Source organism: Arvicanthis niloticus, chromosome 8 (genome assembly GCF_011762505.2).
Source record: "Arvicanthis niloticus isolate mArvNil1 chromosome 8, mArvNil1.pat.X, whole genome shotgun sequence".
Lineage (NCBI taxonomy): Eukaryota > Metazoa > Chordata > Mammalia > Rodentia > Muridae > Arvicanthis > Arvicanthis niloticus.
Genome location: NC_047665.1, coordinates 21,301,696 through 21,320,523, shown reverse-complemented (window position 1 = coordinate 21,320,523; position 18,828 = coordinate 21,301,696). Strand labels below are relative to the sequence as shown.

Here is an 18,828-nt window from a genome sequence, read left to right as displayed (position 1 = left end):
GAGGAGACACAGCCTTTTCTTTATTACTAACCTGGTTTGTTTCTGATTTTCAAAACATCTTTCCTTAGTGATGATTCTGAGGCTGAAAACATAATAAGAAATACACATCCAGGCTGAGCTAGTGTTCGGGTAAATACAGTAAAACCAAGAGCTTTCCATAACATAAGGGTGTGTGTATGTGCAGGTATTTTGACCCAAAGGGGAATTTGTAGTGTGTTATTATAGTTTATCATCTTGGGAGTTGTATTCTTGTCTCTTGAAGGCTGCAGGAATATCTCAGGAAGAAAATAATATCTGCTTCCAAAGCTGAGATCTAAAAACTGAACAGAGCCTGGGGAAACATCCAAACGATCTTATTACAAGTTTGCACTGAGTGGAAGGCACAAGAATGTAATCTGGGAGACCTCCTCTCTCTGATTCAAACAGCAAAAGTAGCACAGTTCGGAGAGACTACAATCCCTAGCTGGGAGAGCCCTTTTCAGTTCAGGTGAGAAAGGGAACCCGCAAAGGTCCTTTCCCAGGACCGGTTAGACCTGGGGGGTGGGGGTGGGGATTCCTTCCTTTGGCCACCTGCTGCGCGGCCTCTTAGCAGCACCCACAGAGAATATCTTGACTGTCACCAGGCACTGGGCTCAAGGTATAACCCACGTAGGCGGTGCACCAGATAACATCAAAGCTCCGGGTAGGGGCCAGAAAGGGGGGGGGGGGGGCAGCGCAGCGAGGGAACCAAGCGCCTCCCCCAGCGTTTCCTCTCACGCCTACTTTCAACCTAGGAGGCTTTTGGTTTCTGCTTTTGTTGTTTTTAAAATGAAAAGTTGAACCCAGGAAGCTTGGGAGCAGACTTTTTGCCTTGTAGTTCGGTAAGTTTTCCTCCCTCCTTTCTTTTGTCTGCTTGGCTTGGGAAGAGCCGGGGCGTAGGGGTACAGTTGCTGCGGAGCGAGCGGGGAAGGGTTTGTTGTCGGGTCGCCGGAGGGGCGGGGGAGGGGACTCGTTGGTGGACGGGAAAGCCCAGCTTGCCGGGCGGAGGGGAGGGACGGGCGGTGTGACCCGGGGCCAGCGGGAGGAACCTCCGGGATCTCCGCGTGGCGGTGGCGCTGCTGGCCGCACTGGGCGGAGGGCCGGTGCCGTGGAGCCACGGGGCCGTGCCAAGGGGGAGCCCGAGCCAGGCAGCGCCGGGCAGCCGCGTGGGAACCGGGGTTGGGGGACGCGCGGGCTCGGCCTCGGGTTGGACCGGTGCTCTCCCCTAGCTGCTCAGCCGGAGAAATAAGGTCACAGTACCCACAGGACCCCATGTCTCCCAAGGGGCGCTACAAAGACGTTTACTTGGCCTGCTGGATGGAGAGAAAGAGGCCCTTTGGAATCTCTCTACCTTTCTAGACTAGAGCCATCTCTGGGATCCCCATTGTTCAAGGATATTTGACAGTTCAAGCTGAAGTTTACCAGTCACTGGGTTGGTCGGGTTCACTCATCCAATTCCGTTTATTTGCTATATTCTGACGACCTACTATTTACTGTGTCACAGACCAAACCGAAACCAACTACTTAACACATAACATAGCTGGTTTTCCCTGCCTTTTGGTAAAATGAAAAAAAAAAAAAAAAAAAAAAAAAAAAAAAAAAAAGAAACCGTATTTAGAAAATTCAGAAAACTTATCAGGAAAGTGTTCTATATTATCTGTCTCAGAGAAAAGTTTTAATACTGGTTTGTCACTCAAGAAAACACAGTGAAATGACAAATCAAAACCAGATATGCAGTTAGCTCAAACGCTCATAGCACTGTTGTATCTCGAAGACACACTGGGGTCATGGATACATTTCTGTTGTCTTCAGCAACTATTGAGTCAAAGAATCCACTCTGGCACTCAGCTTTTTTTTTTCCTTCCGTTTCAAGTAACAAAAACTCTACTTATGAAGACTGTGTTTTTATCCTAACACATTAGCTCTGTCTGCATGTTTAGCTTTTGAGTCAAACAGCTCAGCTGGGGGAGGGGCACTACATTATATGTTTTGTAAATCCTACCCATTGGGTATTTCATTTAATAAAATAGAAGATATCCTACTGGAAAATTAAAATGACTCTATTTCATTGTAAGGCTAACATAGCATTACCCACCATCTGAGCTTTCTCTAGCTGCACGATCTTTGTTCCTATGACCAAATTTACTTTTTGGTAGGCATATTTTTTTCCTTTGCAAAACATTATTTTTGGCTCTAAGCTTGCCATTACTGAGTATTCCATTTTTAATAATTTCCATTCTGGGGCTTTGAGCTTTTCTTAGCTCCAGCAAGCTAGAGGTAGGACTTCCTTGGGGGATTTTAGGGGTCAACCGTTAGCAGAAACGACCTGGACATCTTTATGAAAGCCTAAGGGAGCAAAACAAGTTTGCACAGATGGTCAGCTGTTAGTGGGCGGATGATGGTTTAACAAAGAATATTTTTGTTTTGCTTCTTTTTTTTTTTTTTTACACCTTATTCCAACTTTCAGGTGGTCCGTTAAATCCGTCACTTCTGCCGGCTTTTTTTTGTGGATGCATAGAATTTTTTTAAGTTCAAACTGCTAGTATTCTTTATGTCTACCCTTGAAAACCTGCTTCGCTCCCCAGATTCAGCTCTCCTGATATTTCCAGAAGTTTCCAGTTCCCGTTTTTTAACGCTTTCTAGCAGCCGGGGGTCAAACTCTGGTTTGTAATAAATTAGTCTGTCTTCCCATTTCACTCCCCCAGAGTTCCAGAAGCCTGCTGTGTGGCTCCGCCCCGCACCCCCTCCTCGGCTTCCAAAGTTCCCTGGCGGGTTAGTCCCCAGCTGACCTGCAGTCAAGGAGGGGTTAATTGCGCTCGCTGCTACTTAGGCTCTGGGAAGCACCGGCTCTCTCCGGAATAACCTTGGCTTTCCTCCGTCTTTTAATAGAACATCCGCCACCAAAAAAGTGGTTTCAGTTCAGGGCTTAATAACCTGTCCCCTCTGACCCTCCAAGTCAACACCCCAGCCCCCCCCTCTCTTTTTTTTAAAAGTTATTTTTCAAAGTTAATGAGTTTCAAGTTTCACTATGATTTCCCCTTCCCTCTAAGCGGAGCTGAGGAAACCCCCTTGGGGTCCCCCCTCCCTCCCTCCCTCCCGGGTCCTCCTCCTCCCTACCAGGGCCAGGGCGAGGGGCGGGGCTGGGAGACACCATGACGTCACCGGGCCGGCCCACAGCCTGCTCTAGAAAGTCAAAAGACGGTAAAGAGAATCCGGCCCCGCCCGGCCCCGCCCGGCCCCGCCCCTCCTCCCGGGCCAACCGCCCCCGACTACGGCCCGGCCGGGCTTCCCCGGGCCGCGGAGCCCCGCCTCCGCCTCCGCCCCGCCCCTCGGGCCGCGCCTCCTCCTGCGTCCTGGGTCCCCGCGGCGGGGCCTGCGGCGGGCGGGCGGGCGGGCGGGGCGGCAGGGGGCCCCGGGCCGGCTTCACAGGAGCCCGCCCTCCCGCCGCAGCCCCCGCCCCGCCGCCCCCGGGGATCCCCTGCCGCCCCGCCCACGCGCGGGGAAGCCGCCGACCTTCGCCCTGGCCGCCCTCGCGCTGCCAGCCGTCCTCACGGACACCCGGGAGAGGTAAAGGCCGCTCTCCCGCCGGGTTCCACTCGCTCCCTCCCGCGCCCTGCTCGCGCCTCGGTGCCCGTCGGGAGGAGGCTCCGCTTGTGTCCCGGTTGTCAAGTGCAGCGCAGTTCCCGACGGGTGCGGGCCGGGCGCGGCGATGGGGGCGCTGCACCCGGGAGAGCTCGGCGCGGGGGGCGGGGGCCGGGACCACCTCCCCCTGGCGGGCGGGCGGGCGGGCGGGCGCGCGGGTGTGCGTGTGAGTGTGTGCGCGTGTGCCGGCGCCGACCTTGCGGAGGGGATGCTGCGTGCGGGAGCCGCTTGCCACTTCGGCGGGTCCTGGCCGCACGGGCGGCGGGAGCTGCGGTCCTGCGAGCCCAGCAGGTACGGAGAGCCGGCCTCCTGGTCGCCGCGGCCGCTTCTCGCAGGAGGGCTCGGCAGGGCTGCGGGAGACCAGGCCGCGGCTTCCGCACCTCCCGGCTTTGTGGCTCGCTTTCCCTTTCGTTCTTTGCCCGGAGTGCCTGTTTACTCCGGGCCACCTGGGTAGTTTCTCTCCGGGTAGGGCGCGCGCCCGCCTCTGGTGGGTCGGGGCCGGTGAGCAGGGGCGCGGGGCGGCTTGGGCTCGCCGCGGGGTCGGGCTCCAGCAGGAGTTGCGGCTAGAGAGGGGAGGGGGCTGTGGCGAGACTGGCGCGAGGAGGAGTCTCAAGGCTGCCGCTCTCGCCGACTCTGTCCTCCTCCTCCTGCTGCTCTCCGCATCCACTCCAGGCTCCTTCCGGAGCTGGCACTTCCATTCCCCCCTCCTTCTGGCATGCGAAGCGCTTTGTTCAGTGCAGCGTTGCAGAGGGGTTTTCCCAGGCTCCGCCCTCCACATTCATTCATGTTTTTTCTCCTTGTGACCGTCTTTACGTTTTTTGATCGTGTCCTGTTTTTTACACCTTGTAGTATGTATTTCTTTTTGGAGAAAGAATGGTTGATCACTGGTCCTAGTCGCTACGGTGCTGTCGTCTTTGAAAATAACCACTTCTCCACCGCGGATTTAAATGTGGGCTGGACAGCTAGGGACAGAGGGTTGGAGGCTGCAAAACCCGGTCGCCTGAAGCGGTTACAGGTTGGGAATTTGCATATTTTACATCTAAGCTTGGTAGCTGATGGGGGTCACGTGACCGGCTTACAATCAGAGTTCACGCTTTAAAAACTTCGTAATATCGTGACCGCTGAAAGCTTTAGTTTTAATATGGAACGGAACACTTATAGCTTTATCTTTAAATTCTCTGTGCAGTCAAAACCTTTTTGAATTCGATAGCTGATTCCTCTGTGGTTAAGGGAGTTGACGAGTCCTATCTTTTGTAGGTCATTAGCTGGTGCTGCAAAAGACATCATCGTTGACCATCCTGTTTCATATTCTTCCTCTTGCGTTAGATTGTGAATAGTTTGTGCTATGCCTTCTAATAGCCGTATTAAGGAGTTTAGCTGCAAGCACGTTAATTGTAGCCGCCTTTTCCTTATGCGTTTTAGCTAAAGTGAAAACATACATCTAAAACCTTATTCTGGGATACATGTTCTTTCCCTTAAAGGCGTTCTTCCCGGGAATTAATATTTCAGCATTTTCATGTGGCAGGCAAAGCTTCTTCTACATTGTTTAGCTTAGTCCTTTGCCGGTCTGAGGTGGATAATGTTTCCTGATTTTACAGCTTGGGAAATCTGATCTTCTCTGAGAGCTTAAGTACCTTGAACAAGGCCACACAGTATGGGGTAAAGCCTGGCCTTGAACCTGGGCAGGTCAGGTTTGATTCCAAAGTAAGTCTTAATGATTTGCTGTGTCATTCATCCCTTTGGGAGGGGATTGTCCTTGGTAGGTAAGTGTTATCTTCTCAGAGGAAATGGGCGTGGAGTCACGTGGGGCCACATTCCATAGTTACTGATCTGAGGAAGGTTTCATAATCTTTCCCAAAACTTGTTGTTGTTGTTTGGTTTGTTTTTGTTTTTCTCTTTGTAAAATGGATGAATTGGAGCTGTTGTCTTTTTTTTTTTTTTTAAATCTCTCCTCAAACTTTTTTTTCCACCTCTGTAAAACGGAAAAGTTGGAGCTGTTAAGGATTAAATTAGGTGGTAAGTAGAAGCTCTACCATAAAACGAGTACCCATTAAGTGTGCTCTTGTGTACAGTAATAGATATGAGAGGTTTTAAACAAAGCATCCTTAGTCTATTGTGTTTGCTTAGTGATTAAACTTGCTTTCACCCCATCACGCCAGCTTAATGGGCTTTGGTTATCAGCTTTGTTGCAGGAAGTTAAAGCTAAACTTTTAACTGACGATTGAGAAAGAATCTAATGGAAGAGGAGAGGGGGTTGCTGGTTTGGACTGATGGGTGGTTAACTTTCAGGCGGGTTCAATTTGTGACATTGCAACATAATGCCTTGGCTGGAGAACCTTGCTACAGAGTAACAAAGAAAGAATCTCAAAAGAAATCTTGTAATGTTTTAAGTAAGTTTACTATTTTGTGTTAGACTTAGGTACTGTCCTTGGCTATAGGTTGGACATGCCTATAATTGGATAATTACGTCTTGGCATGATGCTTTTCAGTTTGAAAAGACACAGTCAGGACAGACTAGGTTGTGCTGCAGTAACAAGAAGTTCCTAGGCCTCAGATACTGAAGTCAACAAAGGACCACTTTTTGTTTAGTCAGCATGATCATAATGTGTCAATTGGCAGTGCAACTTTTTAGTCCCACATGCTGTCTGGAACAGTGCCTGGCCTGTGCCAGAGGGGACAGAATGCTTTGGAATATCTTGCTTTGATAACTGAGTGTGCCAGCATGGATGTGATGCATGTCTGTGGTCTACTCAAAGGTCAGCATGCAGCTGCTGATCACAGACATGTGCAGTCCTGCCCTGAGCCTGGAAGGGAGGCATGTCATCACTGGGGAACAGCTACCATAGCAACTGTGCATGTTAACGGAGTCAACTAAAATGACATGACCAGGACATTGGGCTTCCCTTATGAATGGGCATACGTATACAGCATAACTGTTTGTCACCTTACACTAACTTTAACTGTACCTAGTAGTGCTGTTCTAAAGTGAACATTTTCATTCTTGTCTAACTAGTGTCTAGAGACTTTTCCCCACCTGTTTTCTCAACAAAGGGGCCTAGAGAGTGGCAAGATGACCCGTTTTATGTTTAGTTAAAAGTGAATGGTGTTTGCAAAGGTTACCTTCTATTGAGTTTAGGTCAGCACTGCTCTAAGCCCTAACTTTTGAAGTATCCTTCTCTTTTGAAGGTGGTGAGATTTACTGCTTTTATCTTTTTCTTTGCAGCCTGTGGATTAACTGATGTCCAATGAGTATATGGAGCCAGCCTTTTGTAACCTGCTCTTCCAACAGTTTCTAAGAAGAAAAAGGAACTCTTAAATCTAAGAAAATGCCTCGAACGAAGCAGATTCATCCCAGAAATCTCAGAGGTAAGGCTCTGTTCAGTGAAGAAAGGCGTCCAGTGACCGCCATGATCAAGTGCATAGCTGCTACCAGCAATGGCTGTGGGCTCCTGAGACACTGACCCTGCTTCATGGCCAGCGCCATTATGCTTCATTCCTCTTTGTCTGAGACAGTAACTGTCCCTGACTGCTGGATGAATTAATTCCACAAGAATTACAGTTCTTTTTGGGTGACCTGCTCAAGGCTGACATTCATTATTTCTTAACAGGAACTAGGGAATCTGAAATGAACAGTTGATGTTTTCTGATAATTGAATCACTGTGATTTTATGTTCATTTGTTCAAAAAAAAAAAAAATCCCTCCTCTATGCTGTATGTGTCTTTGGGAGATGGAACCCTGGGCTTCAGGCTGCTGGTGAGATGCTGATCAGTGAGCTTTGCTGCTGCATGCTTGTATCTGTTGGAGGTTTACTTCTGTATGTTATATCAAGACAGAGAAGTGAAAGAGAGTTGGAACTGACATTTACACAGTACTTTATTTGCAGAAATCAGAACACACCGACCTATTTCCAACAAAGAAACAGTGTGTCAAACTTGTATGTAAGGCTGGAGAACCGGCTTGGGGTTAGAATGTGGGCTTAACGTGCTTGTGGCTCTGGGTTCTAGTCCTAGCACCAAGCAAAGCAAACTGGATATGTGTGAAACACATTTCATATAAACGCTGCAAGGTAAATATTTTTCCATTAAAGGTAAAAGATATTTAATATTGGGAAACTAAGCACATTTTGCCTTATCTGTTTAATGGTTTTTATTGTTTTGAGGTGTTGTATTTGCTGTGAATAACAGTTACCTTTTCCATTTGATTCCAGTATATAAAGACTAACAGTATTGGACTTGTGAGGCGTCTCAGTTGGTACAGTGCTGGCTGTGCTACTAAAAAGACCTGAGTTCAGATGTCTAGAAGCCACGGAAGACCAGAGGCTTCATGGCCGCCGTGCAGTCACAGTCTGTGGCAAAATAGGGCCCAGAAACAGGAGCAGGCCCAGAAACTTGTGGGCCAGACAGCCTGGTATGGCCAGGTCCCAAGAGAGCCAACCTTTCTCAGACAAGGTTGCAGGTGTGAACTGACACCTGTAGTTGTCCTCACGTCCACACCAGTCTTCACCACATACACACAAAGTTATGGATGTGTATGTAAAGACTGTAGCAGTGGGAAGCAAAAACCTGCCAAATCGAATGCTCTTAAGCAAAATAAAATCATGTGTGAAATAGCCATGTTTCAATATTACAGTTGCATACAGAGGAATGAACAGCCTGGTGGTTTAGTTTTAACTATCATAGAGGGCTCATCTGTCCACACATCTTCCGTGGTCTCTACTACCGCACACCGCCCTGTGTGGTTAAGCCATTGATTGCTCTTGGGCTGCGACCGTGAGCATGTATTGCGTCTTCAGGCAAGGGCTGATTAAAGCTTTTCTATTCATAACCTCTTTTTACTGAAGGACGTTTTACAAGCTCTTGGTTATATACAAATGTAAAATATTAAAGTAGGTATATAAACAAGTACTTATTAATAGTAAGTCATAATTTAAAAAATACTTTGTATGTTTGTATATGCACATGTGTGTACAGTTATCTCAGAGACTAGAAGAGGGTGTCAGAGTCCCTGGAGTTGTGGGTTGTCCAGTGTTGGGACTGGCAACTGAACTCTGACTTTCTGCCAGGTTAGCAAATCCTCTTAAGTATTGAGCCAGCTCTCTAGTCCCAAATCATAAAAATTAGAAAAATACTTATTCATTAATTTTGACATTTATTAATGGTAAAAGAGAATTTGCATGCTAAATTTGATATGCTTGTTTATTTTTATACAAAAGAGTTAGGTCTCAGCTGAATCTTTGATGCTGCAGGATGTAGAGCACGTTTTCACTTGGTCCATGCTTTGAGGTGATGGTTTTTGGTGCTGAGAATGCTGTTTTACAGAGTTCATAGTATCAAATGGCAAAAGCATGGTAGGAGCGTTTCAGAAATAGTTGGAAATTCTATCCTAATCCTAATTAATTAATTAATTAATTAATTTAACAACTCAAGTCAGGAACTAGGATAGCAATTTTTAAAATAAAATATAACACTAACAATACAGCACAAAAATCGACAGTACTTTGATACATACATGCTGTGGTTGGATATATTAAGTTGTTACATGTTTTTTGAGGAGCAGAAAACTTTTAACAGTGTATCATGGCAATCTATAAGATAGAGTTGTTTGGCATCTGATCCTATGTGTCTCAGGCAGGGTTGGTTGAGTGTATGATAGCCTATGCTGTATAAAGCATACTGTCCAGAGCCAAGGCTGCAGTACAGTCCATGAGGTAACATCAGTGAGCACCCCACCCCCATCACCTTGCATTCATCATGCATTTGGTTTTCAGTTATTTAATTTTTGGTCTGTGCATATTTAGAAATATTTTACTGTCACCAAAGTTTTTTTTTTTTATTTTTTATTTTTCAACATCCACATTCAGTTTTTGAGAGTTAAACAAGCCACTCACAATTTAAGAATCTGAGCTGAGGCAATTGTAACCTGGAAGTGTTTGTATATCTAAAAAGAGTAAAGTGCAGTGTAAAAGGTAACAGTACTACATCTGTCCAAAACCCTTGCTGTGTGTGGAGGTTTTGAAGGCCTGCAGGACTTGAGGCTGCTTTGGGTGAGTTAGAGAACAGCTCTGCCCGTGATGGCCTGGGGCACAGGCACCAAGGTAGACTGTGTTTGCTGGGTGGGCAGGCTGTGCTTAGAAAAGTTTTCATCCAGGAATAAATTAACATTAGTATACTAAGGTTACCTCTTTATAAATGAAAAGGAGTCTTGACTTTTTGACTCTTGTAATGCCAGTTAGCGTGAAATAGAAATACATTTTACAACTGTTCAAATTTGTTTTTATACTCTTATTCTATCATTTTTCTATGTTTCTTTGCTTTTTAATTCATTATAATTTTGGAGGGGGTGTGAAAAGTTGAAAGCACACACATTAGCTGAGGCTGGGTCAGGAGCATATATGGTCCAGTTTTCTACCTCGCTGCCTTCTCCCTAGAGAAGGTATTTGGGAATCTTTGCACAGAGGTGACTTTCTTGGAGCTGTCACCTCCTGTGATGGTAGGATGGTAGGATCTCTCCTGAGGGCACTCTATGGGGTGGGGGTGGGGGCGGCGCAGAGAGGGGGAGGGAGAGGGAATATGTGTGTGTGTAAGTGGCCAGTGACATTGTTTGTATTAACATTACTACATACACTGTACTGTCTGCTTTGCATGCCTGCTATACACCAGGTTCTCAACTCAATGCCTGTGTCCTCTCAGTAGGAATGATGCTTTCTGCTGTGGTACTGTTGGGTGACAGGGAGTCTTCAGCACTGTTGCAATAGGAAAGTGTACCTTAGGCACATGGCTTTAAGGTTAGAGATGTCTTAAAGATCAAACTGGTCCATTATAAATGTTCTTAAGAGTGACATATTTGGCCAGTGAATCCTGAGGTGACATTTGGACAGATGATCAATTTCTTGAGCTACTTGAAATCAGTGCTTGTTTCCTGCCTACAGATGCACTAGAACTCTGTGTTGTCTTAGGGAACTAACTCCCTGGGCTCACCTTGGAGCTGATGAGTGTAGTACAGACTTTAAAGAGGTGGGGATTTAGATGGAGCACAGTAACTGTGTGATCTCCCAGAGTCATGGAGAAACTGAAACTTGAGTATGTCTGCCCACTCTCTTAGAATCTGAGTTTTTTGGCGAGCAGACTTCTTGTTTTCTGGTGTAGGCAGGGCAATTGGGGTAGGATGCCTGCCAAGGTGGGCATTAGAAGACTTGCCTTTAGGATTTTTCTGTCTAGAGAGAACCAAGTTCCTATTTGTATAAAGGCAGCAGACAAGCTAATAGCTGCCTTACTTAGACAGCTAATAGGAGCCCAGAAATTTGTTACTGAGTCCTAAACTTCTGGATTAATTTATGGTTCCTTAGCTTTGCAATTGTGTTAAGTGACATACATTTAGTAGGGGCCCTCTAGAGCTGTGATTGGTGACTGTGGACTGCAGCCATAGTTGCAGCTAATTCAGGAAGCTGAGGCCTGAGGATTCCTGAAGCCCAGAATTCAGAGTTAGTCTGCACAATTTAGTGAGACACTATCTCAACAAACAAACATGCAAACAAACAATACTTATTTTCAGAAGAGACTGTTGGCGGTTGTTGGGTCTTTTCTTAGGATGTGCTCCCGTGTCTTCTTGCTGTTGGCCTGTGTCGGTGAGTATCAGCACCTAGTTAACTTTGGAAGAGGAAGGACACAGTGGGCCCTGAAGTGTGCTGCACTGAGAAGGGAGAGTACTCATTAGTCAAGGGCAGTAAGCACATTCTCTCTCCATTTTCTTCTTTCCTTTTTGTACTGGGAATTGAATGTAGAGCCTTGTGCATGTTAGGCAGCGCCCCACCGCTGAGCTTACCCCTACCCTTCAAACTCAGTTAAAATTAAGTTTGTTCCTTGATGGTTGCACATTTATAGAATTTATAATTTATATAATGCAATCTACCCACATTCCTCTCACGCATCCTCCCTAAAGCAGCCAGCCCTCTGTCTTCCTCACTACGTCTCTTCCACTTATTTCTTTTCTTTGTTTTTGTTAAACACACTTTCAACTTAGGCTGTTCTCAGTTTAGGTTAAGGCTAAAATTAATTTTGATGTGTATCTGTTTATGATCTGAAAGTATTCATTGGCTCATGGACATTAAAATGTCTGTACTAGTCAAATATAGACTAAATGAGAATAAGAAACGTTCTTTTCTAAAATTAAAATATTTTTCACTTTTTGAGAGGACTTTAAGTTGGGTCCTGGCCCACTACAATAGAAGGTTGCTGATTTGGGTGGCCTGGAGTTAGGGCAGCATAGGAGGCCAGGGAGGAGGGGCTTCACAGGCCCACTCCTGTAGCAGGGAGTCTGAGGCCTTCTGCTCACTGGGCTTGTGTGAGGGGGAAGCTTTCAGTTCTGCTGGGGAAGGCTGAGTGGGGAAAGGCAGGTAGTAGAGAGTGTGGAGTTCACACAGCTTTCCTCTGTAGGTGTGTGTGTTTGTGTGTGTATGTAAAGTTAGGGGTTGGAAATAAGTTGGTGAAAGAAGCTATGAAAATTTAACTTTTCTCTCTCAGTGATAACTTGGCATGTCATATTTTGTTTTCCCCATGGCCCTTTGGTTTATTTGCCAAAGACATTGCTTGCGCTAGGTAAGAAACTGAGAGACAGGAAATGTAACAACTGCACAGGAGTCTGAGTCCGGCTTGTTTGTACTGGCCCTGTTGTCATTGTAGCCCAGTCCCTCTGGGCTTCTTCAAGAAAAATGGTCTCTGGAGTATTTGTCTTATTCTTAGTGTTGACATTAATAGTAAAAGATTAGTCTCTTTTGAAAAATCTCAAATTATATTTATTAATGCTTCCCTGCTACTTTTTTTTTGTTTTGTTTTGTTTTTGTCTTTTTTTTTTTTTGGTTTTGTTTTTCGAGAGAGGGTTTCTCTGTGTAGCCCTGGCTGTCCTGGAACTCACTCTGTAGACCAGGCTGGCCTCGAACTCAGAAATCCGCCTGCCTCTGCCTCCCAAGTGCTGGGATTAAAGGCATGCGCCACCACCGCCGGCTTCCCTGCTGCTCTTAACACTTAACAATATAACCCTTGATTTAGTCTCAACCCTGCAGCTGGGGTTGCTATGTTCGTGGCTGTGCAAACCACAAGGTAACACTGTCTGGAAGGGTAGTTCTGTTTGGGGAAAATACAGATGAGTACCTGCACGCACGTGTGTGCGTTTTGTGTGTGTGTGTGTGTTCCTCTGTACACACTAATGAGTATCCTAAGTACTGGACTGTCCTGAGAGAGCTCATATGCATACTTTTAGCCATGTATGCCCTGTGCCCAAAGGGGTGAGCTTTGTTCACTTCTGTAGTTGCTTTAGTAGACAGTCAAGAAGACTTGATTTGGCAAAGGCAGAAAGTAGGTTTGAAGCACACATGAGGGTGAGCTTTATACGTGACTGGTGCTCCGTCCACTCTCTGATTAGGTTTCCACATCCTTGATCCTATAATACAGATTGGGTCCTTGTCTTTGCTCTTTCCTGCTTGCACAGTACAGGCAGTCATGGAGCTCCAGCATGGACTGTCTGTGAAGTGGACAGAGCACTGTGGATGAGGATAGGATGAGCCTGCTGAGAGGAGCATTTCTAGGTGCTGCCCTGGGCTCCCGGAAGAGGGACTCTTCCAGCCTTGCCCCTCTACCTACCGACTGAGCTAGGCATGCTGTCTCCAGAAGAATAGACAGTGGTGTGGCAGATGTCAAGGCCTAAGATCTCATGCATGGTCCTAGCGAGGTGACAGTGATGTGGGCCATGTGGCCTCCAGTCTGTACCCTGAAGAGAAGAGACGTCCTTCTTATCTCTTTCCTGTTTTTTTTTTTTTTTTTTTTTTCTTGGCTTCTTCGGTGGTGAGGCTTGAAGAACTGGTAACTCACAGGATGATGGTGCCAGTTATTTTCCTTACAGCACTATTCTGTGCTGTGCTAGACATCATGTTTCAAGGGTGTGCAAAAGCAAAGCCTTTACTATTACTTCTTGTTCTCTTTCGGTCTAAGGTCTCAAAGCCTCCCTTGCTTTAAGATTAAAAGTCAATGTGGTAAGTGCAAGATATTAGCCTTTTGTTTGTTTTAGAAATCATATTTTGAAAATTTGGTATGGCTGACTTTCACTTTTATTGTTTGCATCCATTTGACTGTGAACACCTCAAAAATGAGAACCCCTTTTTACTCTTTGAAAATTAATTTTATTAAAATACGCCAGGCAGCATATGGGGCTTATCAGGTAACGGATGTGATCACTTCTCTGTGTCTGGTGAGTGGTCATTAGCCATTCTGGACTTTGTGCTGTTCTTCATCTTCTCAATCTTTCTTCTTCCTCTTTGTCTTTTTTTCTCCTCTTCCTCCTCCTCCTCCTCCTCCTCCTCTTCTTCTGCTGCTCCTCTTCCTCCTGGTGCTCCTCCTGGTGCTCCTCCTCCTTCTACTTCTTCTGCTTCTTCTGCTTCTCCTGCTTTTTCTTCTTCCTGTCTGTCTGTCCTGTCTCTCTCTCTCTCTCTCTCTCTCTGTGTATATGTGTGTATGTTGGGGGGGGGGGACATGTCTTTGCTAAGGGCTTTACCTATACTTTTTTTTTTCTTCTTCTTCTTTTCTTCCTCTCTGACAAAGTCCCTGGTCCCCTACAGAGGCACACTGGCTTGGCTCCCCTGTGCACACATGTCTGTGTCCTTTCACACACCTTGTGGGATGTGGATGGGAGCTTGTGTCTGCTCCTCTTAGCCCTAGGCCCCATCTGGCTTTGACACATGCAGGCCTTGTGGTGACTGCCACAGTCTCTGTGAGTTCATGTGTGCGTCAGACCTGTTGTATCTGGGAAGCACGGCCTCTTTGATGTCTTCCATTCCCAGTGGCTCTCACAATCTCTGACTCCTCTTCTGGTAATGCCCTGATCCCTTCGGGGAGGGCTTTATGGAGAGGTTCCATTTAGGACTGAGTGTTCCAAGCCCGTCTTTCTCTCTATGTGCTTCATCCAGTTGTGGGTCTCTGTTAGTTTATATGCTGAAGGACGACGTTTCTTTGGTGATGACTTTGGATTGGTGCTGAGGGCAGAGTCAACTTTGTGATCTGACCTGTTTGTCCTTGTGAAAGTTGTTTTCCTTGTCTGTGAAGTACAGATAGTGGGTGAAGGCTAGACCACAGAGCTACTGCAGTGTTTGTCACGTGATGTTACAGGCTAAACACTTGAAACAGAACAGTCATCTCCCAGAACTGGCTTACCAGTTTGGTTTGCATGTGTTTCACAAGTGGAGGCCAGGAGTGCCCGCAGAGAACCCTTTACTGATTGCATTCTCTGCTGCCCAGGCCACTTGGGTGTGCTCATGGAGGTCGTTCTTGTCCTGACTGCTGGAGCCTAGGAATGGAGAAGAGCGTTGCCAGTGCAGAAGCGCCTGGGAAGAGGACGCTATGCTTGCTGCCACTGCTGCCAGTTTCCACTTGAACTAGCTCAGTCCTTACCTTGTTTTTTTTTTTTTTTTTTTTTTTTTTTTTTTAGATTTTTTAAGAAAGAAGTTAAACAACATTAGTTTCCATCCACTCTTCAGGAAACTGAAGGTCCTGGATTTTATTATACTGAAGTATTATAAAATATTTCAGCATGACTCATCACATGGGATTAGAGGGCTGTATTAGGTTTGGACATGAGTGCCACCTCTGTCCTTTGCTCTACTCCAGTGTAGGAGGAGAGACCCAACCTGCTTTTCAGGGTTATCTGACTAATGAGAATGCTTTCACTAGGCAGCTTCTGAGCCTTTCCAGTGGTGGTTTTATAAAGGCTTCTATTATGAGTTCAGTTTGCACTGTTAATGTAAGGATTACCTAACAGAGTTCATGAGTAGAATCTGTCTAGTTCCAAAGATTGTTTCAGAAAAATCTGTTTACACATTGCTTTTCACATTTGAATGTTAGCTCAGCCATTGCATGCTGACAGCGAAGGCCTTGAGAGGTCAGGAATCCTGGAAGGAAGACAACCCATGGCTTATTTAAACTATTTTTTTCTGCATGTAATTGAAGCAAGAAAAGAAGTAAGTAATAACGTAAAAACCAGTTTTAGATGATGCAGGCAAGGATCCCGTTGCTGTTTTAGAGGCTGTCATGTAAATGGCTGGCCTTATTTAATTTGTCTGGGATAATATGGGAATAGACTTAATATAGAAAATCTCCAATTCTGTTTGGAAGGTAATTATTTTTCAATTCATATTTAGAGTATATTTGATGCTTTCTGAATGCTTATCAACATTAGCCATTTTTTCTTTTTGTAAGGAAATATTAAATGTAATAATATAATTAACCATAGTAATGATTTTATTTTAGATCATCTATGCACAAAACGTATTCTGATGAGGTATGATTTTATCTTGCTGTAGAATAGAGGAATACATAATGTGAATAAAAACTCCTGTCATGTGCAAGTCTAGGTAAGCCCCATGGTTAAAATATACTGATTTAAGCAAGTCTGGGCTACTGTTTGTTCTTGTGTTCAGTGAAAGTAGCTTATGACGAGATGAGATGCTTTACTTGTGATTTGTATTTAAAACATTTAGCAGTGTTCTTCTGCCTATCCAGTAAGAATGCGCTTCCGGCTCTGGTTAGCGTGCCAGTCACAGAACATTGAGGACCTCATCAGAGCTAGAGACTGCTCACTGGACATTAGAACTTGGGTCCACGAAGGGTCTTCTTACAAGAATGCTCAGTTCTTCAAGAAGGCCTTTTCGGTTGTTAGTATCACACAATATTATATATTATCATTATAGATTATTATGTCATTTATTATATATTATTATAGATTCACACATTATTCAGTTAGTAGTAGCAGCAGTTTTGTTGTCATTGTTGTTATTATTATTATGGAGACATAGTATTAGTATGTAGCCCTGGCTGGCCTGGAACTCAGTATGAAGAGAACATGAGTTTTGAACTTACGTCTAACTCACAAGTGTTGGGATTAAGGCGTGAACCACCATGCGTAGCATATTACATTAATTTTTACTCTTTTCATTGTAAAATTTTAACCAAGTTTTGAATTGGTGCTATGACATATTCCATTCTAGTGAGTACTATATTTATGTTGTTGTACAGAGGTATTCAAAGGTAGAAAGCCCTCACAATGTGGTTGGGTACAATTAGAATAATTAACTTAGGAGTCCCTGGGTATGAATGGAACCGTGGTAGTCCTGAAATGTATGTCCCTATCCGATTGATAGAAAGCCTGATTGGTCTGGTGCTGAATGATGAGTATACGTTTAATGGATTTGCTGTTGGCAAGTGCACTTCTGTCTTCTTGTCTTATAAGATTGAGGCTTGTCATGAAGAAAACAGTAAGACCAGGCATAATTGCTTAATACCTACAATATTCAAATACAAGTAGGCTAGATATATAGTTAGGGCAGTATGTTATGTTACCCTGGAATCTGGAGATAGTTTTCCAGTCTCAGAGTTCCTCAGAGTTGGGAGGGCCTTGGCTCATGCTTGCTTCATTCAGCCTTTACAACAGATGAACAGAGAGATCGAGAAATGATTCTACTTTGTGCTGTCTACTGGTTTCTTGTATTTGATGTTTGTTGAGTGTTTCCAGTATTTTGGTTTATTTTTGTTTGTGTTGAGATGGGATGCTGCCCTGCTGCCCATGGTGACCTCAGCCATGGACTCTGGCTTGAGTAACTAAGACAATCAAGGTGCCTTGGCTGCAGTTGTTTTAAAATGATATGGTTTCCCATAGTTATGGCTCTCATGGGCTGATGACAAGGCAGAGGCTGTTCAGATGGTGTTCTGGTGTTCAGTGTAGCTGCCCTTCCCACAGGTCCATGTCCAGAGCTTTATGCCAAGTGCTTTTTTGTTTCACGTGTACTTGTTTCAACCACATGAAGTGGGTGTATTATCACCACACTTCATAGCTGAGGAAAGTGAGGGCTGGAGAAGTCGTCACTTGCCCAGAGCATCACCATAGCCACCTGCTTGGCTTCCAACATGCACTGCCATGCTCACACTGGCTGATGCCGACACCGCTCAGCTCTTTCCTGATGCTCTCCAGCCATGGAGTGGGGCTTGGTAAGAGTAGCTTACAAAGCCGGGGGAGGGAGGGAGGGTTAAAGGAGTATAAACTTTATCCTTTTAAGTCTTTTCTTGTTGAGAATCCATTTCAGAGTTGTTTGTATATACAACTGCAAGTTGACTTTGCCATCACAATCCTGGGAATTTCCATCTCCTTCTAAGATTAGCCAATCCATAAAGACATTTGTGTATGTAGCTTGCTAAGTTATGCATAGTTGGAAGTAGAGATGGCTTGCCTAAAAGTAAGAAAGGCAATATTACTATCTTGCATTTCAGAGATGAATCTATTAAATGTCTAAGCAAAGTGTTAACTGACATTCAAAGCTTTTCCTTGTATGCTATATGGTGTAGAAATTTGGACAAGCTGACTGTTTCCATTGTTGGGGGTCTTCTACACTGCATGTGTAGGTAGAGTGGGACATGAAGCACTGTTTGGGGATCAGAGTCAGGAGGTTCTATTAGTCCTCTGTTTCCCTTCCTGGTACAGTGAGAGAAAACCTAGTTCCTGCCTTCTTACTTTTCAGTGCGGCGTGTCCAGTGTGTAGGAGTGATGCTGCACACACACAGCAGCGACTGAATACAGCACACACAGTAGGGACTCGAGCACAACAAGCCAGAAAGATACCAGGGCTAGAGCAGGGTGGTGCCCTTCTCAGATGTAGGCACTTTGGGATTCTTCTGGCGGGAACTTGATTGAGACTTTTTTTTTTTTTTGGAAAGAAACAACAGAATGGCAGAGAAAATAATTTGGTTAGCTTTTGTAAAAGAAAGAGCCAGGTGGCAGGACCAGTGCGGGGTCCTGGGAGTGTTGGTTTGTTGAGTTAGAGTAAATTACTCAATAAAGTTGAATTCCAAAGACCTAACAGGCAAACACTTCTGAGATTTGATGTGTGTAGTTTCTATTTTTTGGTAATGATAAATTTGTTAATATTTTTATGTTACGAGGGTAGGTGTATTTGAGTTTTTAAAAGAAGTTAGACACAAGGTATTGTCATATACTGTGAAGTTAAAACAAAAACAAAGAGACTCCCATGAAGGGCTAGCCAGTATGGTTTGTAGCTATCCAGGGAAGAAGATAGAAGGTTAATACCATGAGGTTATCTTTTAAAAAATTAGAAAACCATCCTGCAAATGAACAGG

General features: G+C 45.1%; 1 protein-coding gene across 6 annotated transcripts in view; it reads left to right on the top strand.

The window, feature by feature from the left end:
* The first annotated feature begins 319 nt into the window (after nucleotides 1–319).
* Nucleotides 320–18,828, top strand: part of Hivep1 (HIVEP zinc finger 1) — a 127,241-nt gene continuing 108,732 nt past the window's right edge. For 2 of the 6 annotated variants that reach the window (XR_013112141.1, XM_034510059.2), the window contains exons 1-2: nucleotides 3,487–3,585; nucleotides 6,884–7,026. Coding sequence is in view for 5 of the 6 variants with exons in the window: in XM_034510059.2 (XP_034365950.1) it covers nucleotides 6,987–7,026 (40 nt within the window). In the remaining variant the exon portion in view is untranslated. The other 4 variants (XM_034510060.2, XM_076939128.1, XM_076939131.1 and 1 more) reach the window with 4 other exon arrangements.